The sequence below is a fragment of the Oncorhynchus mykiss genome, chromosome 10 (genome assembly GCF_057628025.1).
Source record: "Oncorhynchus mykiss isolate SJ-2025 chromosome 10, ASM5762802v1, whole genome shotgun sequence".
Lineage (NCBI taxonomy): Eukaryota > Metazoa > Chordata > Actinopteri > Salmoniformes > Salmonidae > Oncorhynchus > Oncorhynchus mykiss.
The window spans coordinates 50,780,368-50,805,950 of NC_143031.1; the positions used below are offsets into that span (position 1 = coordinate 50,780,368).

The 25,583-nt window shown below is 42.0% G+C and overlaps 1 protein-coding gene across 3 annotated transcripts; it reads right to left on the reverse strand.

Moving 5' to 3' along the window:
- Positions 1–7,430: 7,430 nt before the first annotated feature.
- Positions 7,431–25,273, reverse strand: LOC110534220 (CTD nuclear envelope phosphatase 1A). 3 transcript variants are annotated; one of them, XM_021618942.3, is made up of 9 exons: positions 25,120–25,273; positions 24,699–24,930; positions 19,002–19,068; positions 17,284–17,414; positions 17,083–17,154; positions 14,627–14,737; positions 14,251–14,362; positions 8,731–8,815; positions 7,431–8,602 (listed from the first exon to the last, which is right to left on the reverse strand). In XM_021618942.3, exons 2-9 carry the CDS (start codon positions 24,801–24,803, stop codon positions 8,524–8,526), a joined length of 762 nt encoding a protein of 253 aa, XP_021474617.2. In that variant the 5' UTR covers positions 24,804–24,930; positions 25,120–25,273; the 3' UTR covers positions 7,431–8,523. The 3 variants fall into 3 exon arrangements, with proteins under 3 accessions (XP_021474617.2, XP_036789220.1, XP_090043146.1); XM_036933325.2 differs by lacking the exon at positions 8,731–8,815 and having other exon boundaries at positions 25,120–25,259; XM_090187020.1 differs by lacking the exon at positions 8,731–8,815 and having other exon boundaries at positions 24,699–25,273.
- Positions 25,274–25,583: the final 310 nt, after the last annotated feature.

Here is a 25,583-nt window from a genome sequence, read left to right on the forward strand (position 1 = left end):
GGTGAGAAATGCTTGTTTCTCTAGCTCCAACAGTGCAGTAATATCTAACAATTCAAAATCTAAGAGTAAAATGGAGTTAAGGAACATATAAATATTAGGATGAGCATGGTCAGAGTGGCATAGACTAAAATATGGTAGAATAGAATACAGTATATACACGAGATAAGTAAAGCAAAAATATGTAAACATTAGTGACAAGTGTTCCATTTTTAAAGTGGCCACTGATTTCAAGTCTATGTATATGGGGCAGCAGCCTCTAAGGTGCAGGGTTACGTAACCGGGTGGAATCAGCCTAGTGATGGCTATTTAACAGTTTGATGGCCTTCAGTTAGAAGCTGTTTTTCAGTCTCTCGGGCACAGCTGCACCTGTACTGACCTCGCCTTCTGGATGATAGCGGGGTGAACAGATCATGGCTCGGGTGGATGATGTCTTTGATCTTTTTGGCCTTCCTGTGACATCGAGTGCTGTAGGTGCCCATCGGGTGCTGTAGGTATCCTGGAGGGCAGGGAGTTTGCCCCCGGTGATGTGTTGGGCAGACCGCACAACCCTCTGGAGAGACCTGCGGATGTGGGCGGTGATACAGCCCGACAGGATGCTCTCAATTGTGCATCTATGAAAGTTTGAGTGCTTTAGGTGACAAGCCAAATTTCTTCAGCCTCCTGAGGTTGAAGAGGCACTGTTCTGCCTTCTTCACCCCACCATCTGTGTGGGTGGACCATTTCAGTCAGTGTGTACGCCAAGGAACTTGAATCTATCAAATCAAATTTTACTGGTCACATACGAAAGTATTCGGCCCCCTTGAACTTTGTGAACTTTTTCCACATTTCAGGCTTCAAACATAAAGATATAAAACTATTTTTTTGTGAAGAATCAACAACAAGTGGGACACAATCATGAAGTGGAACGACATTTATTGGATATTTCAAACTTTTTTAACAAATCAAAAACTGAAAAATTGGGCGTGCAAAATTATTCAGCCCCTTTACTTTCAGTGCAGCAGACTCTCTCCAGAAGTTCAGTGAGGATCTCTGAATGATCCAATGTTGACCTAAATGACTAATGATGATAAATACAATCCACCTGTGTGTAATCAAGTCTCCGTATAAATGCACCTGCACTGTGATAGTCTCAGAGGTCCGTCAAAAGCGCAGAGAGCATCATGAAGAACAAGGAACACACCAGGCAGGTCCGAGATACTGTTGTGAAGAAGTTTAAAGCCGGATTTGGATACAAAAAGATTTCCCAAGCTTTAAACATCCAAAGGAGCACTGTGCAAGTGATAATATTGAAATGGAAGGAGTATCAGACCACTGCAAATCTACCAAGACCTGGCCGTCCCTCTAAACTTTCAGCTCATACAAGGAGAAGACTGATCAGAGATGCAGCCAAGAGGCCCATGATCACTCTGGATGAACTGCAGAGATCTACAGCTGAGGTGGGAGACTCTGTCCATAGGACAACAATCAGTCAGTCGTATATTGCACAAATCTGGCCTTTATGGAAGAGTGGCAAGAAGAAAGCCATTTCTTAAAGATATCCATAAAAAGTGTTGTTTAAAGTTTGCCACAAGCCACCTGGGAGACACACCAAACATGTGGAAGAAGGTGCTCTGGTCAGATGAAACCAAAATTGAACTTTTTGGCAACAATGCAAAACGTTATGTTTGGCGTAAAAGCAACACAGCTGAACACACCATCCCCACTGTCAAACATGGTGGTGGCAGCATCATGGTTTGGGCCTGCTTTTCTTCAGCAGGGACAGGGAAGATGGTTCAAATTGATGGGAAGATGGATGGAGCCAAATACAGGACCATTCTGGAAGAGAACCTGATGGAGTCTGCAAAAGACCTGAGACTGGGACGGAGATTTGTCTTCCAACAAGACAATGATCTAAAACATAAAGCAAAATCTACAATGGAATGGTTCAAAAATAAACATATCCAGGTGTTAGAATGGCCAAGTCAAAGTCCAGACCTGAAACCAATCGAGAATCTGTGGAAAGAACTGAAAACTGCTGTTCACAAATGCTCTCCATCCAACCTCACTGAGCTCGAGCTGTTTTGCAAGGAGGAATGGGAAAAAATTTCAGTCTCTCGATGTGCAAAACTGATAGAGACATACCCCAAGCGACTTACAGCTGTAATCGCAGCAAAAGGTGGCGCTACAAAGTATTAACTTAAGGGGGCTGAATAATTTTGCACACCCAATTTTTCAGTTTTTGATTTATTAAAAAAAGTTTGAAATATCCAATAAATGTCGTTCCACTTCATGATTGTGTCCCACTTGTTGTTGATTCTTCACAAAAAAATACAGAAGCCTGAAATGTGGCAAAAGGTCAAAGTTCAAGGGGGCCGAATACTTTCGCAAGGCACTGTACACATGGTTAGCAGATGTTAATGCGAGTGTAGCCAAATGCTTGTGCTTCTAGTTCTGACCATGTAGTAATATCTAACAATTTCACAACTACCTTTTACACACAAGTGTAAAGGAATGAATAAGAATATGTACATATAAATATATGGATGAGTGATGGCCGAACGGCATAGGCAAGATGCAGTAGATAAGTACAGAATATACATAAGATATGGTAATGTAGGGTATGTAAACATTATAAAGTGGTATTGTTTAAAGTGACTAGTGATACATTTATTAAAGTGGCTAGAGATTTGAGTCAGTATGTTGGCAGCAGCTACTCAATGTTAGTGATGGCTGTTTAACAGTCTGATGGCCTTGAGATAGAAGCTGTTTTTCAGTCTCTCGGTCCCAGCTTTGATGCACCTGTACTGACCTCGCCTTCTGGATGATAGCGGGGTGAATAGGCAGTGGCTTGGGTGGTTGTTGTCCTTGATCTTTTTGGCCTTCCTGTGACATCGGGTTCGTGTAGGTGTCCTGGAGGGTAGGTTCGTTTGCCCCCGGTGATTAGTTGTGCAGACCTCACTACCTTCTGGAGAGCCTTAGGGTTGTGGGCGGAGCAGTTTCCGTACCAGGCGGTGATAAAGCCCGACAGGATGCTCTCGATTGTGCATCTGTAGAAGCTTGTTTTTGGTGACAAGCCAAATTTCCACCCAAGGCGCTGTTGCTCCTTCACCACACTGTTTGTGTGGGTGGACCATTTCAGTTTGTCAGTGACGTGTACGCAGAGGAACTTAACTTTCCACATTCTCCACTACTGTCCCGTCGATGTGGATAGGTGTGTGCTCCCTCGGCTGTTTCCTAAAGTCCACGATCATCTCCTTTGTTTTGTAGACATTGAATGAGAGGTTATTTTCCTGACACCACACTCAGAGGGACCTCACCTCCTCCCTGTAGGCATTTTCGGCATTGTTGGTCATCAAAACTACCACTGTAGTGTAAACTTGATGATTGAGTTGGAGGCGTGCATGGCTGAACAGGGAGTACAGGAGGGGGCTGAGTACCCACCCTTGTGGGGCCAGTGTTGAGGATTAGAGAAGTGAAGGTGTTGTTTCCTACCTTCACTTTCTGGGGGCGGCCCGTCAGGAAGTCCAGGCCCCAGTTGCACAGGGCGGTGTTCAGACCCAGGGCCCCAAAATGTGGCCACCAATTGTGAAAGTAAACCCACTTAAAAAGATGAGGCCTGTAATTTTCATCATAGGTACACTTCAACTATGACATACAAAATGAGAAAAAAAATCCAGAAAATCACATTGTAGGATTTTTTATGAATTTATTTGCAAATTATGGTGGAAAATAAGTATTTGGTCACCTACAAACAAGCAAGATTTCTGGCTCTCACAGACCTGTAACTTCTTATTTAAGAGGCTCCTCTGTCCTCCACTCGTTACCTGTATTAATGGCACCTGTTTGAACTTGTTATCAGTATAAAAGACACCTGTCCACAACCTCAAACAGTCACACTCCAAACTCCACTATGGCTAAGACCAATGAGCTGTCAAAGGACACCAGAAACAAAATTGTAGACCTGCACCAGGCTGGGAAGACTGAATCTGCAATAGGTAAGCAGCTTGGTTTGAAGAAATCAACTGTGGGAGCAATTATTAGGAAATGGAAGACATACAAAACCACGATAATCTTCCTCGATCTGGGGCTCCACGCAAGATCTCACCCCGTGGGGTCAAAATGATCACAAGAACGGTGAGCAAAAATCCCAGAACCACACGGGGGGGATCTAGTGAATAACCTGCAGAGAGCTGGGACCAAAGTAACAAAGCCTACCATCAGTAACACACTACGCCGCCAGGGACTCAAATCCTGCAGTGCCAGACGTGTCCCCCTGCTTAAGCCAGTACATGTCCAGGCCCGTCTGAAGTTTGCTAGAGAGCATTTGGATGATCCAGAAGAAGATTGGGAGAATGTCATATGGTCAGATGAAACCAAAATATAACTTTTTGGTAAAAACTCAACTCGTCGTGTTTGGAGGACAAAGAATGCTGAGTTGCATCCAAAGAACACCATACCTACTGTGAAGCATGGGGGTGGAAACATCATGCTTTGGGGCTGTTTTTCTGCAAAGGGACCGGGACGACTGATCCGTGTAAAGGAAAGAATGAATGGGGCCATGTATCGTGAGATTTTGAGTGAAAACCTCCTAACAAGGGCATTGAAGATGAAACATGGCTGGGTCTTTCAGCATGACAATGAACCCAAACACACTGCCCGGGCAATGAAGGAGTGGCTTCGTAAGAAGCATTTCAAGGTCCTGGAGTGGCCTAGCCAGTCTCCAGATCTCAACCCCATAGAACATTTTTGGAGGGAGTTGAAAGTCCGTGTTGCCCAGCAACAGCCCCATAACATCACTGCTCTAGAGATCTGCATAGAGGAATGGGCCAAAATACCAGCAAGTGTGTGAAAACCTTGTGAAGACTTACAGAAAACGTTTGACCTCTGTCATTGCCAACAAAGGGTATATAACAAAGTATTGAGAAACTTTTGTTATTGACCAAATACTTATTTTCCACCATAATTTGCAAATAAATTCATTACAAATCCTACAATGTGATTTTCTGGATTTTCTTCCCCTCATTGTCTGTCATAGTTGAAGTGTACCTGTGATAAATTACAGGCCTCTCTCATATTTTTAAGTGGGAGAACTTGCACAATTGGTGGCTGACTAAATACTTTTTTGCCCCACTGTAGGTATTCATCTTGTCCAGATGGGATAGGGCAGTGCGATGGCACCGTCTGTGGATCTATTGGGGCGGTAAGCAAGTTGAAGTGGGTCTAGGGTGTCAGGTAAGGTAGAGGTGATATGATCCTGAAGTAGCCTGTCAAAGCACTTCATGATGACAGAAGTGAGTGCTACGGGGAGATAGTAATTTATTTCAGTTACCTGAGCTTTCTTAGGAACAGGAACAATGGTGGACATCCTGAAGCAAGTGAGGACAGCAGACTGGGATAGGGAGAGATTGAATATGTCTGTACACACTTCAGCCAACTGGTCTGCGTATGCTCTGAGGATGCGGCTAGGGATGCCGTCAGCCTTGCAAGGGTTAACACGCTTAAATGTCTAACTCATGTCGGCCACGGAGAAGGCGAGCCCACAGTCCTAGGTAGCGGGCCGCATCGGTGGCACTGTGTTATCCTCAAAGCGGCGAAGGAGTTTAGCTTGTTTAGAAGCAAGACGGTGTCTGCAACTTGGCTGGTTTTCCCTGTGTAGTCCGTGATTGTCTGCCACATACGTCTCGTGTCTGAGCCGTTGAATTGCGACTCCACTGTGTCTGTACTGACGTTTTGCCTGTTCGATTGCCTTACGGAGGGAATAACTACACTGTTTGTCATCAGCCATATTCCCAGTCATCTTGCCATGGTTAAATGCAGTGGTTCGCACTTTCAGTTTTGCACAAATGCTGACATCTATCCACAGTTTCTGGTCAGGATAGGTTTTAAGTCACAATGGGTACAACATCCCTTACACTTCCTAATGGACAAAGACAGTATATCCCGAGAAACTCTTTCACGGAAACATGGCTATGTTACAATCCCTGATGTCTCTCTGGAAGGAGATTCTCGCCCTGAGCTCGTCTACTTTATTATCCAGAGACTGAACATTAGTGAGTAATATACTCGGAAGCGGTGGATGGTGTGCGCGCCTCCTGAGTCGGACTAGAAGTCGACTCCTAATAGCGCTTCTCTGCCGGCAGTGTTTTGGATTAGCCTCTGGAATCAGTTCAATTGCCCTGGGGGGTACGAACAAAGGATCCAATTCAAAAGTTGTATTCCCGGTCATAATGCTGGCGAGTTACTGCCACTCTGATATCAAAAAGTTATTTACGGCTGTATGTAGTAACACAAATGTCCTGGGCTGCTAATGTAAGAAATCACACACAAAAACAAAAATACTGAAAAGTTGCTAAAGAGCTAGAAGCAGAGCTGCCCTATCTGTCGACGACATCTTGCAAAAAGTGCCATGATCTGAACGAGACTGTCGAATCGAGGCAAAAGTAAGAATCTCTGGATTAACTACGTTAGCTAAATTTAGTAATGAATAAATTGTCTAAATGTCTAAAAAATGTACCATTCTATGAACGGTCTTGTGTAAGTTTTAAATGTGCACAACACCTGTTAGCAAAGGTGTCAGCTGGAGATGACATGCAGTAGGTAGCAGGGACTTGAAGTCGTGCATGATGTCTACTTTGATGCGAACTTGCATTTTCGAATTGGAGTAAATTGAGCCAAATATATATTGATAGGTCACCTTGTCCGAGGGAGATTTACATGGTTGTCACACAAAACACAGCCTTTATTTTAAGTGCTTCTAAAATTCCCTAAGGGAAAATTGGTGGGAAAATGATTAATACCATTTTCCTGTTTGACCGCTATGTTTTATTGATATCAGCTTATTGATATCAATAAAACGTCACAAGAGCATTCAATTTGACTGCTGAGGGGCAAGAAGAACCCCAGCTCCGTTAAAACCTACATGCCGTTTAAGGGATTGTTCAATAAATGTTTGTTTAGAATACCAATCACCCCTTGAAGAGCAGTCAGAAGAGCATATTTCCGATTTCCATCCAGTTATTTCATATTTCATGCTCCAGAGTTTCCACTAGATAAGTCAGATTCCACCAGCAAAGTAAAAAAATTGGCTAACAAATTAGCTTTTTGGTGTTAATTTAAAGGTTACGTATAAGGTTTGCAGTGTGGTTAAGGTTCGTTATAAAATAAAATGTTAAGATAAATTGAAGGGTTAAACCATAATTCTGACTGTTAACTAGTGACAACCGTCCCTGTTAGACCAGAGAAGCTTTGGTCCAGGGACCTGTATTATAGTCACTTACTCGAAACTCTCCATTAAAAAGATTGCTCTGAATTTAGTTTGACATTCACCATGGAATGCAGCAAGTTAAGCTCACAAAATAAAATAGTAATAGAATAATCTACATAAGACGATCATGATCTAAAAGTCAGTAAAATGTTTTTTTTTTTTTATTAAAAAAAAAAAAAAAAAAGAGTGATGCCTAGCATTTTATTGGAAACACTGCTAGATGTGATTTTGAGCGACACAGAAACCCAACCAAGGCCTTAGCGTACATTGTTCAATGGGCTGGGATGTTGGGGTTACATTGAAGGAAATGTGATAATGTGTACATGGTGGAAAGTGAATGGGTGTAAATCAGGCTTTAAAAAGTATAAGGAAGAAAACGTGCTCATGAATAGAATGCTTGTTGAATAATCAATCAGAAAACCCATCTTTGCTCTGTGGATGGAGAAGTACGGTAAGTCTTCTCTATCAACTAAACGTTCAAGTAATTCAGTTATTTCTGTAAATCTCTGAATAGAATACAAATTATTTAAGAGTAAAAAAATATTCTCAACAAAGGGAGAAAATAACTCATTACTTAACCACCCTGTTGACCCCTCAGTAAAAATCCACATATCCCAATAATTGAAAGATATTGCCAAACTGGCCCGACCCAGTCCATCCCTAACCACTGAGTAAATATAGTTATATTTAGGCTTGTTGATCAGTTATCTATTAGTTGTTCCTTAATCTTAACTTTAACTCCAGAACCAAAACTTTTTAAAAGCACCCTTACCTGAGAAGGTAGATGATAAACAGAAAAGATTAACAGACATGTTGAGAGAGAATGATAGACTGGGTATAGTAGTGGAGAGAGAGTTGAGTTCTAGGGGCATAAACTAAAAGATGGGATGGGAAATAAGAAATGACTGGTTTCTTTAGTCTCATATCATCAATATCTCCAGTCAATAGTTAAAAAGATTACATAATTTATCTAAAAAAAATTTTTTTTAAAAGAAGTCGACTCACAAATTTATACAAACACTCGAACTCCCAGAATCCAAGGACTGTAAAGGCAAGAGTTTCCATTCAGGAAAAAAAAAAACCTTGCCCTCTCCACTTTGTTTTTATAATACGTAGCCCCCCCCCCCCCCTCTTTATTTGTGGCCCCCAGTCTTTGTCCTCCCTCTTCTTAAAAAGGGTCACACCATGGAGATTGAGAGATGTGGGCAGAGCAGAGGAAGGGGTCGTGCAAACCAGGAGAAAGGGCATTCTAAAAAGGAGAGGAAGTGGAGGTGCTGATACTAGTCCCGATGGACGAATCCCCATAGCCGATCCTGATGGAGTTTTCGACTGAGGACGGATCGGACATCTGAGGTGAACCTGAGATTGAGAGGAAGAGGGCAAGATAAAGAAACATTACTATGGAAAATCAACATACTAATAAGTTATGATGAGCGGTATCACTACTCTTGGCAGCACATCACAGGTGTAACATCTTTGAGACATACCTAAGTGCATCTAGCATGGGAAGCAGGTTAAGTAGAGCTGTGTCGCTTGGGTCACTGAACCACGATTTGATGGGTATTGCATTGTCTGTGAGGCAAACACAAATGTTTGACAAGAGGGTACGGAGACAGGCCAGATCCATGACAGAACTGTTACAAGCCAATAGCAATCCAATGAAAAATGGCACTTGGCATCTACCTAAACTTAGTTTGAAATAATAAATAGCCAAATGTACTTGACATATGTGAGTTGTACAGTGTGAGTTGTACAGGTAACTGACAAAGTAAAAGGAAACACCAACATAAAGTGTCTTAATAGGGCGCGAGCCGCCAGAACAGCATCAATATGCCTTAGGATAGATTCTACAAGAGTCTGGAACTCTATTGGATGGATGTGATGCCATTCTTCCATGAGAAATTCCATAATTTGGTGTTTCGTTTATGGTGGTGGAAAACGCCATCTCAGGTGCCGCTTATGGAGCGATTTCAGTGCCCTCAGAAATTCTATGAATCCCATTTTGAATTTGCTTTAGGATATTGAGTATCTTACTCAATTACCTCGTATCCCTGCACAACTCAGTTCTGGTACCCTTTGTATATACCAAAGCTATCGTTACTCATTGTGAATCAATTATTACTTTAATTACATGTTTTACTTTTCTATTATTTCTCTATTTTCTTTCTCTCTGCATTGTTGGAAGGGCCCGTAAATAAACATTTCACTTAGTCCACACCTGTTTACGAAGTATGCGACGTAGGATTTGAAACTGAATTTAAGGAATATTGTATTGTTTTAAAATGCAGTTTGAATATTCTAATCCAATATTTACATATACAGTTTCAATATTGTAGATATTGCATTCATTGTCTATGTATCAAGTTTAAGTTTCAAATAGCATATTCAACTTCTCAGATTCAGTTTTCATATTAAACCAGATAACATCCTGGTACTTTGCCAGCCAAGAAAAGTAGATGTGAACAGAACAGAATCAAATGCACTCTGTGGTAAACTGAAGCTTCTGACAGTTTTTGAAGCCAATGTGGTATGTTTAATCTTCCTATGAATTTGGCTCTAGCATTTGAACCGTTTTGGCTATAAACTATTATGACCCCATTCCTGAAAGCAAAGACTCTGTGGAACATGGACGTTCCCCTTTACGATGATCACAGGCTGCACAGAACACATTAGAAGAGTGTCACAATAATGCGCAATTTGGCCCCCATTAAGAATATAGTTGAATGGGCCTGTCGTAGCCCTTCTAAGGATAGCCTTTTCACTCCCTATTTAAAAGCTTGCTCTTGTGACTGACTGGGTTCAAACTAGGTCTTCTACATGTCACAAGACTATGTTAGTCCACTTAGCTAAAGTCTATAGGGACACGTTCAGGAAGTTAATGTAAAGGACAACCTGCTTCTTGCTTAACGAGTACTGCTTCCCCCGGACTCAGCTCATACAGTACCGAGATCAAACTCAGGACTTTTGCCTCAAAACACACGACCGCCCTCCTGAAGCATTCCCACCAATTGTGCTATTAAAAAAGGCCTTCAAATGTGCAAGGGGCGACCCTTCATGCTGAGAATTGAGTTCCACAAATCCCCATCTGCTACACTAATAGAAGTCTTCAAGGTCCAGCAAGGTTACTCATCAAAACAGTGTGGTTTGGTGATACATGCTAATATGAGCAACCTGAAGACCTGTTAGATGTGTTAGTTTCAAGTCTCCGGTAACGTGACCGTTGGCTTGCCGAGATAAAGCCTAGCCATTGGTCCTGTGACTTGGATAGGTCTATTCAAGGAGGTGGTCAAAGGGGGGTGAAATGTAACAGGTGGTTTGGTGACCACGCTTGCGTGATGAGTAACTTGTCAGATCCCGAAAAGTTGCATTGTCTGGTGCACAGGAGACCTGGGTTAGAACCTCATTAGTCAAACTAACATCTCTTCAGGTCTCAGGCAAGGTTGCGCATCACCATGCATGGATCACCAAACCACCTTTGTTGCATTCATTAAATGGAGTGCGCAGATCCTTGCCACTGAAATTGTTGTTGTGCATTAGGCCTGATTTTGAACACAGGCAGTTATGATGCCGTGATCTCAAATAATAGCTTGTTGCCAAAACGGTACAAACGCTAGAGCCAAGTTAATCTTAAGAAAATACATTTAACATGCCATATTGGCTTCAGAAACCGCCAGAAACTTCTATTGTTTCCCACAGAGAGCGTTCGATTCTATCCGTTCTCCTCTACCTTTCCTGGCTGGCAATGTACCACGATGTTGGTTTAGTTTTAAATAGGAATTTAGAGAAATGAATTTGAAAACTGAATCCGAGGTTGAACATATGAAACTTTGATACACCTGAAATTATAGTTTGTAAACTTGACAGACAATGAATGCAATACCATATTGAAACTTATCAGTTTGAATATTCAATGAAATTTTACAACTGAAAGCAATATTCATTCAATTCAGTTTCAAATCATGAAATACAAGTTCAATTTATGAATTAAATTATTACATGTGTGCATTGAATTCAAAATCCTAATACAAATTCAAAATGATGAAATTCAAAAACAATCTCTGTTGGCACTGAAATCGCTCCATGGCTGCTCCAGAATCTCCCATACTGCTCATATCGGTTGACTGAGGTACATACACACTGTTTAAATACCCTATGCTCCTTTGAGACCACTCAAAGTCACAGATCTCTTCTAGCCATGGTATTCAAAATGATGAGCAACTGGGCATTGTTATACATGACCTTAAGCTAGAGTCTTGCATGGGTCAGTATTTTGGAGCCGCACCCGCCCGGCCACATCAATTCCGAGCCCCACCCGACATCAGGGAAGATCTCTCTGTAACCTGACCCACCCGCATTGAATTGTTCCCGAGAGCCAATCCGTGACCCACCAAATTGATTTAAATTGTTATGACTCCAGGCTAATCCCCTTCACTACATGAATTTGTCTGCATGTCTATCCAACATTTGGACAAAAGGAAACCATGCCATGAATTAACAACAATATATTATTTTACCCAATACGATGCAGCACATGAACTCAAATAACTTTTGGGGAAAAAAAGCTTTCTAATTAGCTTTCTTACCTAATGAAAGCCTGTAGCCGACATAACAAAACCTTTACATTCAATATTGTTTAGTTCAAATCAATATTTTAATTGAAATTTAAACAATTCTGAGAATCGAATAGGCAATGGGTTGCAAAAACAACCTACATTTATTTAGTAGGCTATCCTCAAACTTTTTCCAGCCGCACAGGTTGGAACATAATATGCCCTGAAAATGGTCTGAACGAAAGCCAGAATGAATGTAATAATTAACTGAATTATCGTAAACAAATACCTGCTTGCACTTTTTGCAGGCTGTGTATCCATCTAGGCGTAGGCTACGATGTCTGCCTCACTATTACAGAATGGAATTCAGAACAATGCAACACAAGCTACTGGATTTGTAAAACGTTTCTTGATTTAAAACATTTCCTACCCACAATATAATTGTTCTGAACAGTGTGCCGACCCTCGGGTTAAAATGTTCTCATTCCAGATGCCAACTGATTTTTTTTGTGTGTTGCGGGTCGTCCGCGGGGAACAGTAAGTATCCGATCCGATGCAGGACTCTACACCCTAAGCATGATGGGATGTTAATTGCTTAATTAATGGGGGGGAAACACCCAAAACCACTAATTTACATTGTTAAATAACACTAATATGTTATAACAATATTTGAGGTGAACACATTTTGTTATAATAAGGTTGATAGCAATGTGAAAATTTGTTGCAGCTTAAGTCAATTACAAAACCCACAATGCAATGCTCTCTCTATGGGCTGGCGAGGCCACAGCATGTGAAGTAGCTAATTAGCTGTAAAAATCGCCTAAACAAAATGCACTATCAATATAGCCGTCTACAATCTTACCATGTTCAACGTGCAGATTGATGTGTCTCGCAGAGTGGAGTCTGACATTCGCAAAGGCCAATGACCTAAAAGTCGTATTCCTATTAACTTCCAGTGTAGTGAGTGGCTTTATTGCAATGCTACGTGATACCGGCTGAATTTCTGCCTGCTTGAATGGCAATAGCTCAGATACACATGAAATGGCCCTGGAAATCAATGGAACATCACTCAGCGATGCACAAAAACAGTATAACATTCAAAATGGGAAAATCGTTCCTTTAACTCAGGGGCCGCGCCTTCTTTCAATATACTTTATATCCCTCATTTACTTAAGTGTTTCCTTTATTTTGGCAGTTACCTGTACATGTAGTAGGGTTGGGCAGTATCCAGATTATCATACCGTTTCTGTACCATACCGGGGTTTATGGTATTACCGGAAGTGCACACAAGAGGCGCCATTATTTTTATTTTTTTTAATTTTTTGAGAAAAATAAATTAAACAATTTAGGCAACAGGGATCTTGATCGAGAAAGGGATTGAACGTCTAGTCTGGGTACCAGTCTTTTTTAGCTAACATTCCACTCCATGTCATTGTCAAAGAGACAAACGTTTCGGCAATCTCAACATTCAATATGCAGCTAGACTGGTTTCGTCCGGACAAAAATGGTTGCTTAACAAATGGATACCAACGTGTTCTGTGGAAGAAAAAAAGGGATATAGTTCCAATATTTGGATAATCGTAATTGGATTATAGCTGTGATGGTTATCGAATCATGATTAACTCCGCTGTTCTTCTTGAGCTCATTTACGATGAATGTTCATATTTTATTTTATTTTTTTATCTTTTTCTCCCCAATTTCGTGGTATCCAATTGTTGTAGTAGCTACTATCTTGTCTCATCGCTACAACTCCCGTACGGGCTCGGGATAGACGAAGGTTGAAAGTCATGCGTCCTCCGATACACAACCCAACCGCACTGCTTCTTAACACAGCACGCATCCAACCCGGAAGCCAGCCGCACCAATGCGCCGGAGGAAACACCGTGCACCTGGCCACCTTGGTTAGCGCACACTGCGCCCAGCCCGCCACAGGAGTCGCTGGTGCGCGATGAGACAAGGACACCCCTACCGACCAAGCCCTCCCTAAACCGGGCGACGCTAGGCCAATTGTGCGTCGCCCCACGGACCTCCCGGTCGCGGCCGGTTACGACAGAGCCTGGGCGCGAACCCAGGAACTCTGATGGCACAGCTGGCGCTGCAGTACAGCGCCCTTAACCACTGCGCCACCCGGGAGGCCCGCCTGAATGTTCATATTTGAAGATGGCCGAAAGGCCAGTCTCTTTAGCAATGATAAGGTGTGGCAGGACTGGAATGTTAGCTAAAGAGACTAGTACTCAGACTAGAATGACTGCTGTAACCAAAAAGCTTGATTTGACTACTACCCACTTAGCAAACAAAATGCAAAGCTGGAGCCCTGAGCTGGATATAATTTGACATAAATCATTATATGCAGGGGCGGCGCACACAGCCCCCGAGCGACTTATCTTTCTTAAATGGTATACAGTATATCACCTAAGCCTAATATGTAGTCGTTATAACATGGTAACAGCTGCTTACCAGGGTGGATGCGGTAGGCTCCAGGCGAGTTGTCCAGGATGACTATGCTAGATAGATCATTGTGCACCACAGAAAGATCTTTAAAATAGCTACCCAGATCCAATGTACAGTGCTAAATAGAGAAATGAAAATTAGGAAAAGTGAGTTTTATGTGTTGCAAAAGAGTGATAAGTCTAACTTTACATAGAGAGAACCTTTAAATAATGACAGAGACAATCAGGGCCGGTTTCCTGGACACAGAATTTTTATTGAAAGTGCTTTTTAGGGTAAGACGAGGCATAAATCTTTATCCGGGAAACCAGCCCTCAGAGTGTAAGACTGAGCAGAGTGCATAACTGTACACAGCTGAAGTGAACCTGTCAGTGGGTTTGTTTACCTGTCTGTAGTATCTTCGTTTAAGGATGTCTCTGTCTAGCTTGTCAGACACGGCTGAGCCATATATTTCCATACTGGCCGTGAAAACCACCAGCTCATACCACTGACTCACCTAAAAAAAAATCGAGTTACATCTCACAAACAGCCAAGAGATCCACCAAAAATGCACAAAATTATAAATCAAATAGATTAACTGTATAGTACACAACCTCAAAATGAAAATGTATTGATTGCTAGCTCAAAATACTTTTCAAATACATTTGTCATCATCACTGTTGTCCAATTGCCCCTACCCTGACTGACAGTCCCCCCTCATACCATCACCAAGCACCCTACCCTGTCCAATCACCCTCCAGCAGAGGCTTTAAATACACACACACCTTTCCCTAATCATTGTGGCGAGCGTGGTACAACTGAGAAGACATGGTCTGTCATTGAGTTTTGAAGCATTCTACCTGAATATTTCAGTTATCCTGTAAGAGCTTTGGTGGTGAACCCATTAGTGTTTCAAATGCCAAGCTTATGGTCATGTTGTAGCAGTGTGTAGGAGGGAGATTCCGAGATGTGAGAAGTGTGCAGGAGGGCATGGGACAAAGGAATGTGTAGTATCGTTGAAAAAACAATTGTGGCGGTGCCCATGTTGCTGGGGATCAGAGGCAGTAAAGAGAGTAGAGCAGGGTTTCCCCAAAGTCAGTCCTCGGGGCCCCAAGGTGTGCACGTTTTGGTTTTTGCTCTAGCACTACACAGCAGATTCAAATAATCATCATGCTTTGATGATTTGAAATCAGCTGTGCAGGCGTTAGGGCAAATACCAAAACATGCACCCCTTGGGGTCCCAGGACCGAGTTTGGGAAACACTGGAGTAAAGGATGATGGGTCAAGGGTGAATACCAGGCCTTGGGCAACACAAAGTGATATGAATTTCTGCTTCGGTAAGGTTGGATTCGTCACATTCATTGCCATGGTTATTAACTGTAGAAATAGAACGGAAATCACAGAAAACAGATGGTTGTGGTGGGAGCTGCAGAGAAGTACTTGGGTGTATGAGGTTTTACTGCAGAAGAGTTACAAGGTGTGTGGAACGAAAGAGTACTGTCCTCCCAGGCCACTGGCCTGGTGTAAGATCAGTTACAGTCAAAGTAGTGTAATGAATGGGGTGGTGTTACCATTTTTAGGAAATAGTGTTAGACAGTGTACAAAACAACTGCTCTTTCCAAGACAGACCAGGTGAAAGCTATGATCCCTTATTGATGTCACTTATTAAATCCACTTCAAATTAGCGTAGCAGACAGGTAGACAGATTTTTAAGCCTTGAGACATGGATTGTTACCGTGTGCCATTCAGAGGGCGACTGGGCAACACAAAATATTTAAGTGCGGGGTATGGTAGTAGGTGCCAAGCACACCAGTTTGAGTGCGTCAAGAACTGCAACGTTGCTGGGTTTCACACTCAACAGTTTCCCATGTGTATCAAGAATGGTTCACCGCCCAAAGGACACCCAGCCAACTTGACAACTGAGGGAAGGAAGCATTGGACATCAACATGGGCCAGCATCCCTGTGGAATGCTTTTAACACCTTGTAGAGTCAATGCTCTGACAAATTAAGGCTGTTCTGAGGGCAAAAGGGATGCAACTCAATATATTAGGAAGGTGTTCCTAATGTTTGGTACACTCAGTGTAGGGTTAGTTAGTTAGTCCTTTTTATTTTTGTATCACAAAATGTAACGTGTTCGACCACACTCCCGCACAGTAGGTGGCAGCATAAACAAAATGTGCGACCGCCATGATACCAAAGAAAAAGAAGCATCAGCGCCAGACCTTACCAATTTGCAAGTGTTTGTTACAACACACCTTCTCTTATAACCTTTCGTTTGCGTTTTGGATGCGTTTATTGATCACATAAGTTCTTATTTATTGATTTGTATTAGAATTTTATTGAGAACATTTACTGTTACTAATTGATATGTTTACCATAACTTTATTTTACTCATGTTTTACCCATTGCTTAACTTTCACTACAGTGATATTCCTTTGAAATGTTATGAGGTTTATGAGTACATTTATATGCATTTGTTTTACCATATATCAAATCACTCCAGTGACTCCACTTCCAGTTAACCATCCTTTCACCCCGTAATTGTCCTAATATCCATTCATCCTTCAATATAATTTCATGATCTAAACTGCAATAATAAAACTGCCATCCTCCTCTCTGTATTTTAAATGGACACCACGACAATAGCCCCAACTCAAACGTCAAGATACAGTCCTTTATTCAAACCACAACTCTAACCCATTTTTTTGACACCAAGAAGCACCGCAGAGAGCATAAACAAGATGCGAACACAAAGTATTAAGCTGCTTGAAATCGTATATCCAAAGCTTAGTTGAATAATGTTCATACTTGCTACTATATTGTACTTATTTGGATGTTGACACAAAAGGCCCATCACTTACCACTTCTAAGAAGAAGTCCACATGCGGTCTTTTATGGACTAAAAACCTGACAGGATGTCTGTTGATCACCACCTTCATGGTAGAGAGAGAATATGAATAAAAGGGAACAGGTAAGGTTAAGCGTGCGAGTCAGTCTGGCGTGTGTTGACAAGGTGACAGCATGACGCAAATTAATCACACAGTGAACATATAGGCCAATACCTTTAGGATGAAGTCAGGTGGAGTGCCTGGTCTCACTTTGGGTCTCCCTTTGGGTCTCACCAACCTATCAGGGTGGGAGTGGATTAGGGTCTCGTCAAGGTCCAGCACCAGAATCTTCCTCTTGACTGCATCTGATGAGCAGGAGCCCAAGTCCAATCACAGTCAATACCATGTGAAAAACTAAACAAGTAACCTCTAATTTTTCAATTTCAAAGCCATAAATCTCTGGTCTCTAGCCTGGTCCCAGATCTGTTTGTTAAGTCATACCAATAACTCCTACCGTCATAGCCTGGTCCAAGATCTGTTTGTTCTGTCGCGGCAACCGTTACATTCAATGTCATGACAACGACAATAATAGTTTGGACATATTAATAGACATTTACAAGAACATGTTTCAGTACGATACAATACGCAAAAAAAACAAAAACAAGATACATTTATCAATAATGGCTGTTGATGCCGAAAAAGCTATCCTAAAGCAAAAATATACAAATAATACATTATCTGAAATTGCTTAAGGGGAACAAGAAAGTGACGTATTCTCTCCCCTCCTGTTTGCACTGGCAATTGCAGAAAGAATTAGACAGGACCCAAAACGTAACAGCTATCAGTATTGGTAAACATGAATATAATCTAAACTTATTTGCCGTTCTCCTGATATACCTGACCAATATTGAAAACTCAATGCCCCCCTGGTTAGACAATCTTCCCAAGAATCTTATAGGTAAAATAAACCTCTTCAGAATGGCATGGCTCCCAAAATGTATCTATTTTTTTATTCTCGGAAATCCCAATTACCCCACCGAAGACATTCCTTTAAAAAGTATACTCTGCCATAAGTCTTTATATGGTTTTAACCTCTGACTTGGAATTGTATCAACTCGCCACCCAAGGCTTTTACTTGAGACATATGTTTGAATGCACTACAGGCCTCCCGAGAGGCGGAGCGGTCTAAGATACTGCATCACTACAGCCCCGGGTTCGATTACAGGTTATGTCACAGCCAGCCGTGACCAAGAGATCCATGAGGCTGTGTGCAATTGTCTCATTGTCGTCCGGGTTAGGGGAGGCTTTGGCTGGCCGGGATTTCCTTGTCCCATCGCGCTCTAAGGAATCCTTGTGGCAGGTGTTTCGTCCGACACATTGGTGTAGCTGGCTTCCGGGTTAAGCGAGCAGTGCAGCTTGGCAGGGTCCTGTTCTGGAGGATGCATGGTTCTCGACATTCGCCTCTCCCGAGTCCATAGGGGAGTTGCAGCGATGGGACAAGACTAACTACCAATTGGATATCACGAAATTGGGGAGAAAACGGGGTAAACATATATTTTTATCAAAACAATTGTAATGCACTAAAAAGGAACAATGGTTACATATTGAAGATGGGTTGGACGATACTCATTTACTTTGGTATAAAACAATTTTTTTTAGATAACTGGAAAAGGGACCAGGGAAAAATAATATGCTTCATTATCTAAATATTGTCAGATGTGGGCGACAGAGGAACAAAATGGTGCAATTTGAGGACGTGGCAGAGAGTAGTGCAGGCACTGGAGATAGGGGTGAGAACAAGTTGGTCTGGGCAGGTGTGATGTTTGTGTGTCTGTATGTTGTCTTTTGTATGTTTTGTACTGTAAAAAAAAAAAGCAATGGCAGCAGTAACAGATCTGGGACAAGATTAAGACCCTTTGACCTTTTAGACACTATAGTGACAGGATACTTACTGAGTCTGTTTCTGGACACAGGCAACAGAGGTAGTGTGTCATAACGCACCGTTTGGTACTGGATTATCTGCAGAGGTAGAGATGAGCAACTGTCACAATTGATCAACTGAAATGTCAAATTACCAAAACTTATCTCAAAATGTTTTGCGATAAACACAATAGGCCTTGTTAAATACATTGTGGCAAAGGTTTTAGGGTCAAGAAATAATGTGTGGATGAAGGGCGGGTGGGTGGCAGGCGGATTGAATAAAGAGAAAATAATGCATACAAAATGCCTACATGTATAATTCTTGTACCAGTTGTATCTATAGACGACATGGAAGTTTCTCTCATTTTTTTATCTGGCATTAGTGCATAGCCTTAGCCGAAGCTTTAGGGCCTAACTAGCACGCCAAATACACGCCAATCGCCAAATGCTTTTGGGGGAACTTGGGCAGAAAAAGTTTACGTCGATAAAGTTAGGCAAAAACAACATCTCCGTTCATTCAATAAGAGAAGTTAAAAATAAATAGAAGTGAGGCCCAGAAAAGTAGTCAGTTTGGGAAAGATTTGGTGAAGTGGTAAAAGAGGATGAATCCTGTTATGATCTTGAGGTGCTAAAAAAAATGTTGTCACAAAATGGGGACTTCAAAATGGCACATCAAGGGAACTGAACTGTTCCAGCCTAGTCTCATAAACTAGACGTATCATAGTAAATGTAAATGGTAAATGTAAAGTAAATCCAGGACTCAAATTAGTACAACGTGTTTGTTACATTTGGTATGGTTACATAAGACAGGTTACTTAAGGCAAAAACAAAAGTAGGGTGATTGTCAAGGTGGATGGGTGGACGTATAACTTGAACGTCTAGAAACCCAAAAGTTGTGTTCAAATCAAACCATGGACAACTTTAGCTCATTAAGAACTTTGCAAGCATGTTTGCTAAACCTTCAACCTAACTCCTAACCTTAACCCCTAGCCTAGCTAGCATTAGCTATGTCACTAACATTAGCCACCTAACTAACGTTAGCAAAAACAAACTGGAATTCGTAACATATTGTACAAATTACAATTGGTAACATACACACAAGTATGTGGACACTCCAAATTAGTAGATTCTGCCATTTCAGCCACACACATTGCTGACAGGTGTATAAAATTGAGCACACAGCCATGCAATCTCCAAAGACAACCATTGGCAGTAGAATAGCCTTACTGAAGAGCTCAGTGACTTTCAACCTTTCCAAGTCAGTTCGTCACATTTCTGCCCTGCTAGAGCTGCCCCGGTCAACTTTATGTGCTGTTGTTGGAAACGTCTAAGAGCAACAACGGCTCAACCGTGAAGTGGTAGGCCACACAAGCTAACATAACAGGACTTCCAACTGCTGAATCGTGTAGTGCATAAAAAATGTCTGTCCTCGGTTGCAACACTCATTACCAAGTTCCAAACCGCCTCTGAAAGCAACGTCAGCAAAATAACTTAGTCTGGAACTTCATGACATGGATTTCCATGGCCAAGTAGCCTAAAATCACTTTATGCAATGCGAAGCGTCGGCTGGAGTGGTGTAAAGCTTACCGCCATTGGACTCTGGAGCAGTGGAAACGCGTTCTCTGGAGTGATGAATCACGCTCCTCATCTGGCAGTCCGACGGACTAATCTGGGTTTGGCGGATGCCAGGAGAACGCTACCTGCCCCAATACATAGTTTCAACTGTAAAGATTGGTGGAAAGGGAATAATGGCCTGGGGCTGTTTTTCCATGGTTGGGGTTAGGCCCCTTAGTTCCAGTGAAGGGAAATCTTAATGTTAAATAATACAATGACATTCTAGACAATTCTGTGCTTCCAACTTTGTGACAACAATTTGGGGAAGGCCCTTTCCTGTTTCAGCATGACAATGCCCCCCGTGCACAAATGAGGTCCATACAGAAATGGTTTGTCGAGATGGGTTTGGAAGAACTTGACTGGCCTGCACAGAGCCCGGACCTTAACCCCGTTGAATACCTTGGGGATGAATTGGAACGCCGACTGCGAGCCAGGCCTAATCGCCCAACATCTCTGCCCGACCTCACTAATGCTCTTGTGGCTGAATGGAAGCAAGTCCCTGCAGCAAAGCTCCAATATCAAGTGAAAAGCCTTCCCAGAAGAGTTGGGGCTGTTATAGCAGCAAACGCCATATTAATGCCCTTGATTTTGGGAATTGGCTGTTCGACAAGCAGGTGTCCACATACACTAGGTGACCAAAAGTATCATACAAAATGGATGATGGACATCCACAAATGAATCAATACCATACGAAATGTAACATATTATACAAATTTGAGTGTCCCGGATTTATATTACCTCAGTTCAGGTTGACTGTTCAGATGGGTAAAATGGAATAGTAGCCTAACTGAAATCTGGACACTGACTGTAGGTTTATAACCTCTCATATAGCCTACTACAATATGAGCTCTGGCAGAATTAAGGATTTCTTACAGTAAAATTATACACCAAATGTAAGTTGACTGGGAAACAATATAAAATATTATTTAATTCTTTCAGCATCTTGAGAGAATGAATACACGGTTAGGGATCATCTGTAAAGGTGCTATCTTTGTCAGCATCATAAAAGCTGATAGTATTTCAACCACATAAGATATGCATCCAAGCTGAACTTAAATCTTATGAAAAACATGTTTGGTCGTTTTAACCGCTTTCAGTTGCCTTAAAACCATTCAAACGGAAATTTGGGATGGGAAATTAATTCATTTAGAGTTATTGCATTTCTCCTTGGTCCATAAACATCATTACTGAATGGGAGAAGCAGAAATTAAAGAAATGTATGCCTACCAACTTCAACTACACTTAACAAAAATATAAAAACACATGTAAAATGTGTTCCCCACATTTCAAGAGGTCAAATAAAAGATCCCAGAAATGTTCCATAAGCACAAAAGGCTTCTCTAATCATGTGCAAAAATGTCTTACATCCCTGTTGAGTATTTCCCCGTTGCCAAGATATTCCATCCACCTGGCAGGTGTGGAAAATCAAGAAGCTGATTAAACAGCATGATCATTACATAGGTGCAACCTGTGCTGGGGACAAACGGCCATTAAAATGTGCAGTTGTGTCACACAACACAATGCCACAGATGTCTCAAGTTGAGGGAGCGTGCAATTGGCATACTGACTGCAGGAATGTCCACCAGAGCTGTTGCCGAGAATTTTATGTTAATTTCTCTACCATAAGCCGCATCCAAAAACATGCTAAGATAAATAAATAACAGTATGTGGATGAGGTAGTTGGACAGGCTATTTACAGATGAGCTATGTACAGGTGCAGTGATCTGTGAGCTGCTCTGACAGCTGGTGCTTAAAACTAGTGAGGGAGATATCTCCAGCTTCAGTGATTTTTGCAGTTCGTTCCAGTCATTGGCAGCAGAGAACTGGAAGGAAAGGCAGCCAAAGGAAGAATTGGCTTTGGGGGTGACCAATGAGATATACCTGCTGGAGCGCGTGCTGCTATGGTGACCAGTGTCCTGTGTGAATTTAAGTGTGCTCTCTCTAATTCTCTCTCTCTTTTTCTTTCTCTCTCTCGGAGGACCATGCCTCAGGACTACCTGACATGATGACTCCTTGCTGTCCCCAGTCCACCTGGACGTGCTGCTGCTCCAGTTTCAACTGTTCTGCCTTATTATTATTGGACCATGCTGGTCATTTATGAACATTTGAACATCTTGGCCATGTTCTGTTACAATCTCCACCCGGCACAGCCAGAAGAGGACTGGCCACCCCACATAGCCTGGTTCCTCTCTAGGTTTCTTCCTAGGTTTTGGCCATTCTATGGAGTTTTTCCTAGCCACTGTGCTTCTACACCTGCATTGCTTGCTGTTTGGGGTTTTAGGCTGGGTTTCTGTACAGCACTTTGAGATATCAGCTGATGTACGAAGGGCTATATAAATACATTTGATTTGATTTGATTTTGAGTAGAGTGTTGGAGGCTATTTTGTAAAATGACATTGCCGAAATCGAGGATGGGTAGGATGGTCAGTTTTACAAGGGTGTGTTTGGCAGCATGAGTGAAGGATGCTTTGTTGTGAAATAGGAAGCCGATTCTAGATTTAATTTTGGATTGGAGTCTGGAAGGAGAGTCTGGTTTACAGTAACCAGACACCTAGGTATTTGTAGTTGTCCACATATTCTAAGTCAGAACCGTCCAGTGTAGTGATGCTGTACGGGCGGGCAGTGATCGGTTGAAGAGCATGCATTTAGTTTTACTTGCATTTAAGAGCAATGAGGCCACGGAAGGAGAGTTGTATGGCATTGAAGCTCATTTGGAGGTTTGTTAACACAGTGTCCAAAGAAGGGCCAGATGTACACAGAATGGTGTCGTCTGCGTAGAGGTGGATCAGAGAATCACCAGCAGCAAGAGCGACATCATTGATGTATACAGAGAAGAGAGTCAACCCGAGAATTGAACCCTGTGGCACCCCCAGAGACTGCCTAGGGGTCCGGACAACAGGCCCTCCGATTTGACACACTGAACTCTATCAGAGAAGTAGTTGGTGAACCAGGCGAGGCAGTCATTTGAGAAACCAAGGCTATTGAGTCTGCCGATAAGAATGCAGTGATTTACAAGAGTTGAAAGCCTTGGCCAGGTTGACTAAGACGGCTGCACAGTACTGTCTTTTATCGATGGCGGTTATGATATCGTTTAGGACCTTGAGCGTGGCTGAGGTGCACCCATGACCAGCTGAAACCAGATTGAATAGCGGAAAAGGTACGGTGGGATTCGAAATGGTCGGTAATCTGTTTGTTAACTTGGCTTTTGAAGACCTTAGAAAGGCAGGGTAGGATAGATATAGGTCTGTAGCAGTTTGGGTCTAGAGTGTCTCCCCCTTTGAAGAGGGGGATGACCGTGGCAAATTTCCAATCTTTGGGAGTCAGACGATACGAAAGAGGTTGAACAGGCTAGTAATAGGGGTTGCAACAATTGTGTTATTTTCTACTCATGTTTTTTTTTACTTAACTTCTTAAAGCACTGTTGGTTAAAGGCTTATAAGTAAACATTTCACTGTTGTATTGAGTGCATGTAACATAACATTTGTCAACTGCACATTCCCTCAACTTGGGACATCTGGAATTGTGTGGTGTGAAAAAAACTGCATATTTTGGAGTGGCCATTTGTCCCCAGCACAAGGTGCACCTGTGTAATGATAATGCTGTTTAATCAACTTCTTAATATCCCACACTTGTTAGCTGGGTGGATTATCTTGGCATGGGAGAAATGCTCACTAACAGGGTTGTATACACATTTGGGCACAAATTGAGAGAAATAAGCTTTTTGTGTGTATGGAAAATTTCAGAGACATTGTATTTAAGCTCATGAAACAATTTAAATGTTGCGTTTTGTTACGTGTAGTAGCACATGTTAAGACAACCCGTATTGATTACACCTGTTTGACAGTTTTCCTCGAGGTCTTTGAAATGTTACCAAGATTTAATTTGGAATCAAATAGCACAGTGAAGTACCATTCAGACCTTTTAATAGATAGATTGGCGTGTGTGTGTGTGTGAGTTTCATATTAACCGTCTGTCAAGAGCATTGGCAAATCCAAATGGGCCGTGTGAATATTAGTTAATCCAGCTTCCAATATCACTTATCCAAGTGATATTAATTAGGGGAAATACCTTAGCAGGGGCCAATATTATTACACTTTTAGTTCTAGAAAACTCACCGTCCGTAAATGCTTCCTGAGTATGTACAGAATAAACCCCCATATTCTAGATGTAACTCCGACGAAAGTGTGAATGCCAAGTAAGCGGTGACGGGTCTTCAGCATGGTACAACCCGAGCGACTCCAGTTGAGTCGGGACCCCAGCCTCTTCCCTCCCGAAACTGCAGGTCGAGTAGACACTGGCCAATGGCAATCGTGGGCTCAGTTCAAATCTCACTTTCGCCACACTCCACTGAAAATGAATGAAAAAAATAAAACGTAAAAAGTAGCCTACAACGCAAAACCGTCATTAAATACGAAAGCGAGGAATCCAGACGAATTACATTCACTGGTTCTCGGTCACTACCTAGCCCTAGCAAGCTAGACTTTCATTAAAGTGTGAAAAGACGTCTTTATGAAATGCAAACAATGCCCTTCTAACCTTGCTTAGTTTCGTTGATAAATAAGTTATTTTACGAAATATGGCAAAAGTCCCAACTAGACGCCGTCAACGCAACTTTCAAAGAAATCAGGAATTGGACAGAGTGCCGCCATAAGTGTCTCACTGTCACTTCCGTAGAGAAAAACATGCGCTCATTTCAAATACTTTCCTCCCGCGAAATAGTCACATTCAGGCCACAGGTATTGATTGACCTCAGTATGGTTAAGACCAGCATTGACCAACAGGCAGGTCATTAGAAATACACTACTGCATTGTAATATACTGTAATCTATTATGAAGCGCAATCAATGACCGTGGTGGATAAAATAATGCCAGACAGAACTATTTTGTTACACCCAGTCCAGACAACCGCTAGGCTGCTGTGCTGTTCTAAAACGGCTCCAGTCCAGACAAACGTCTGCAGTGTAAATTGGGACCATAAAATGAGGAATTAGAATACTAGA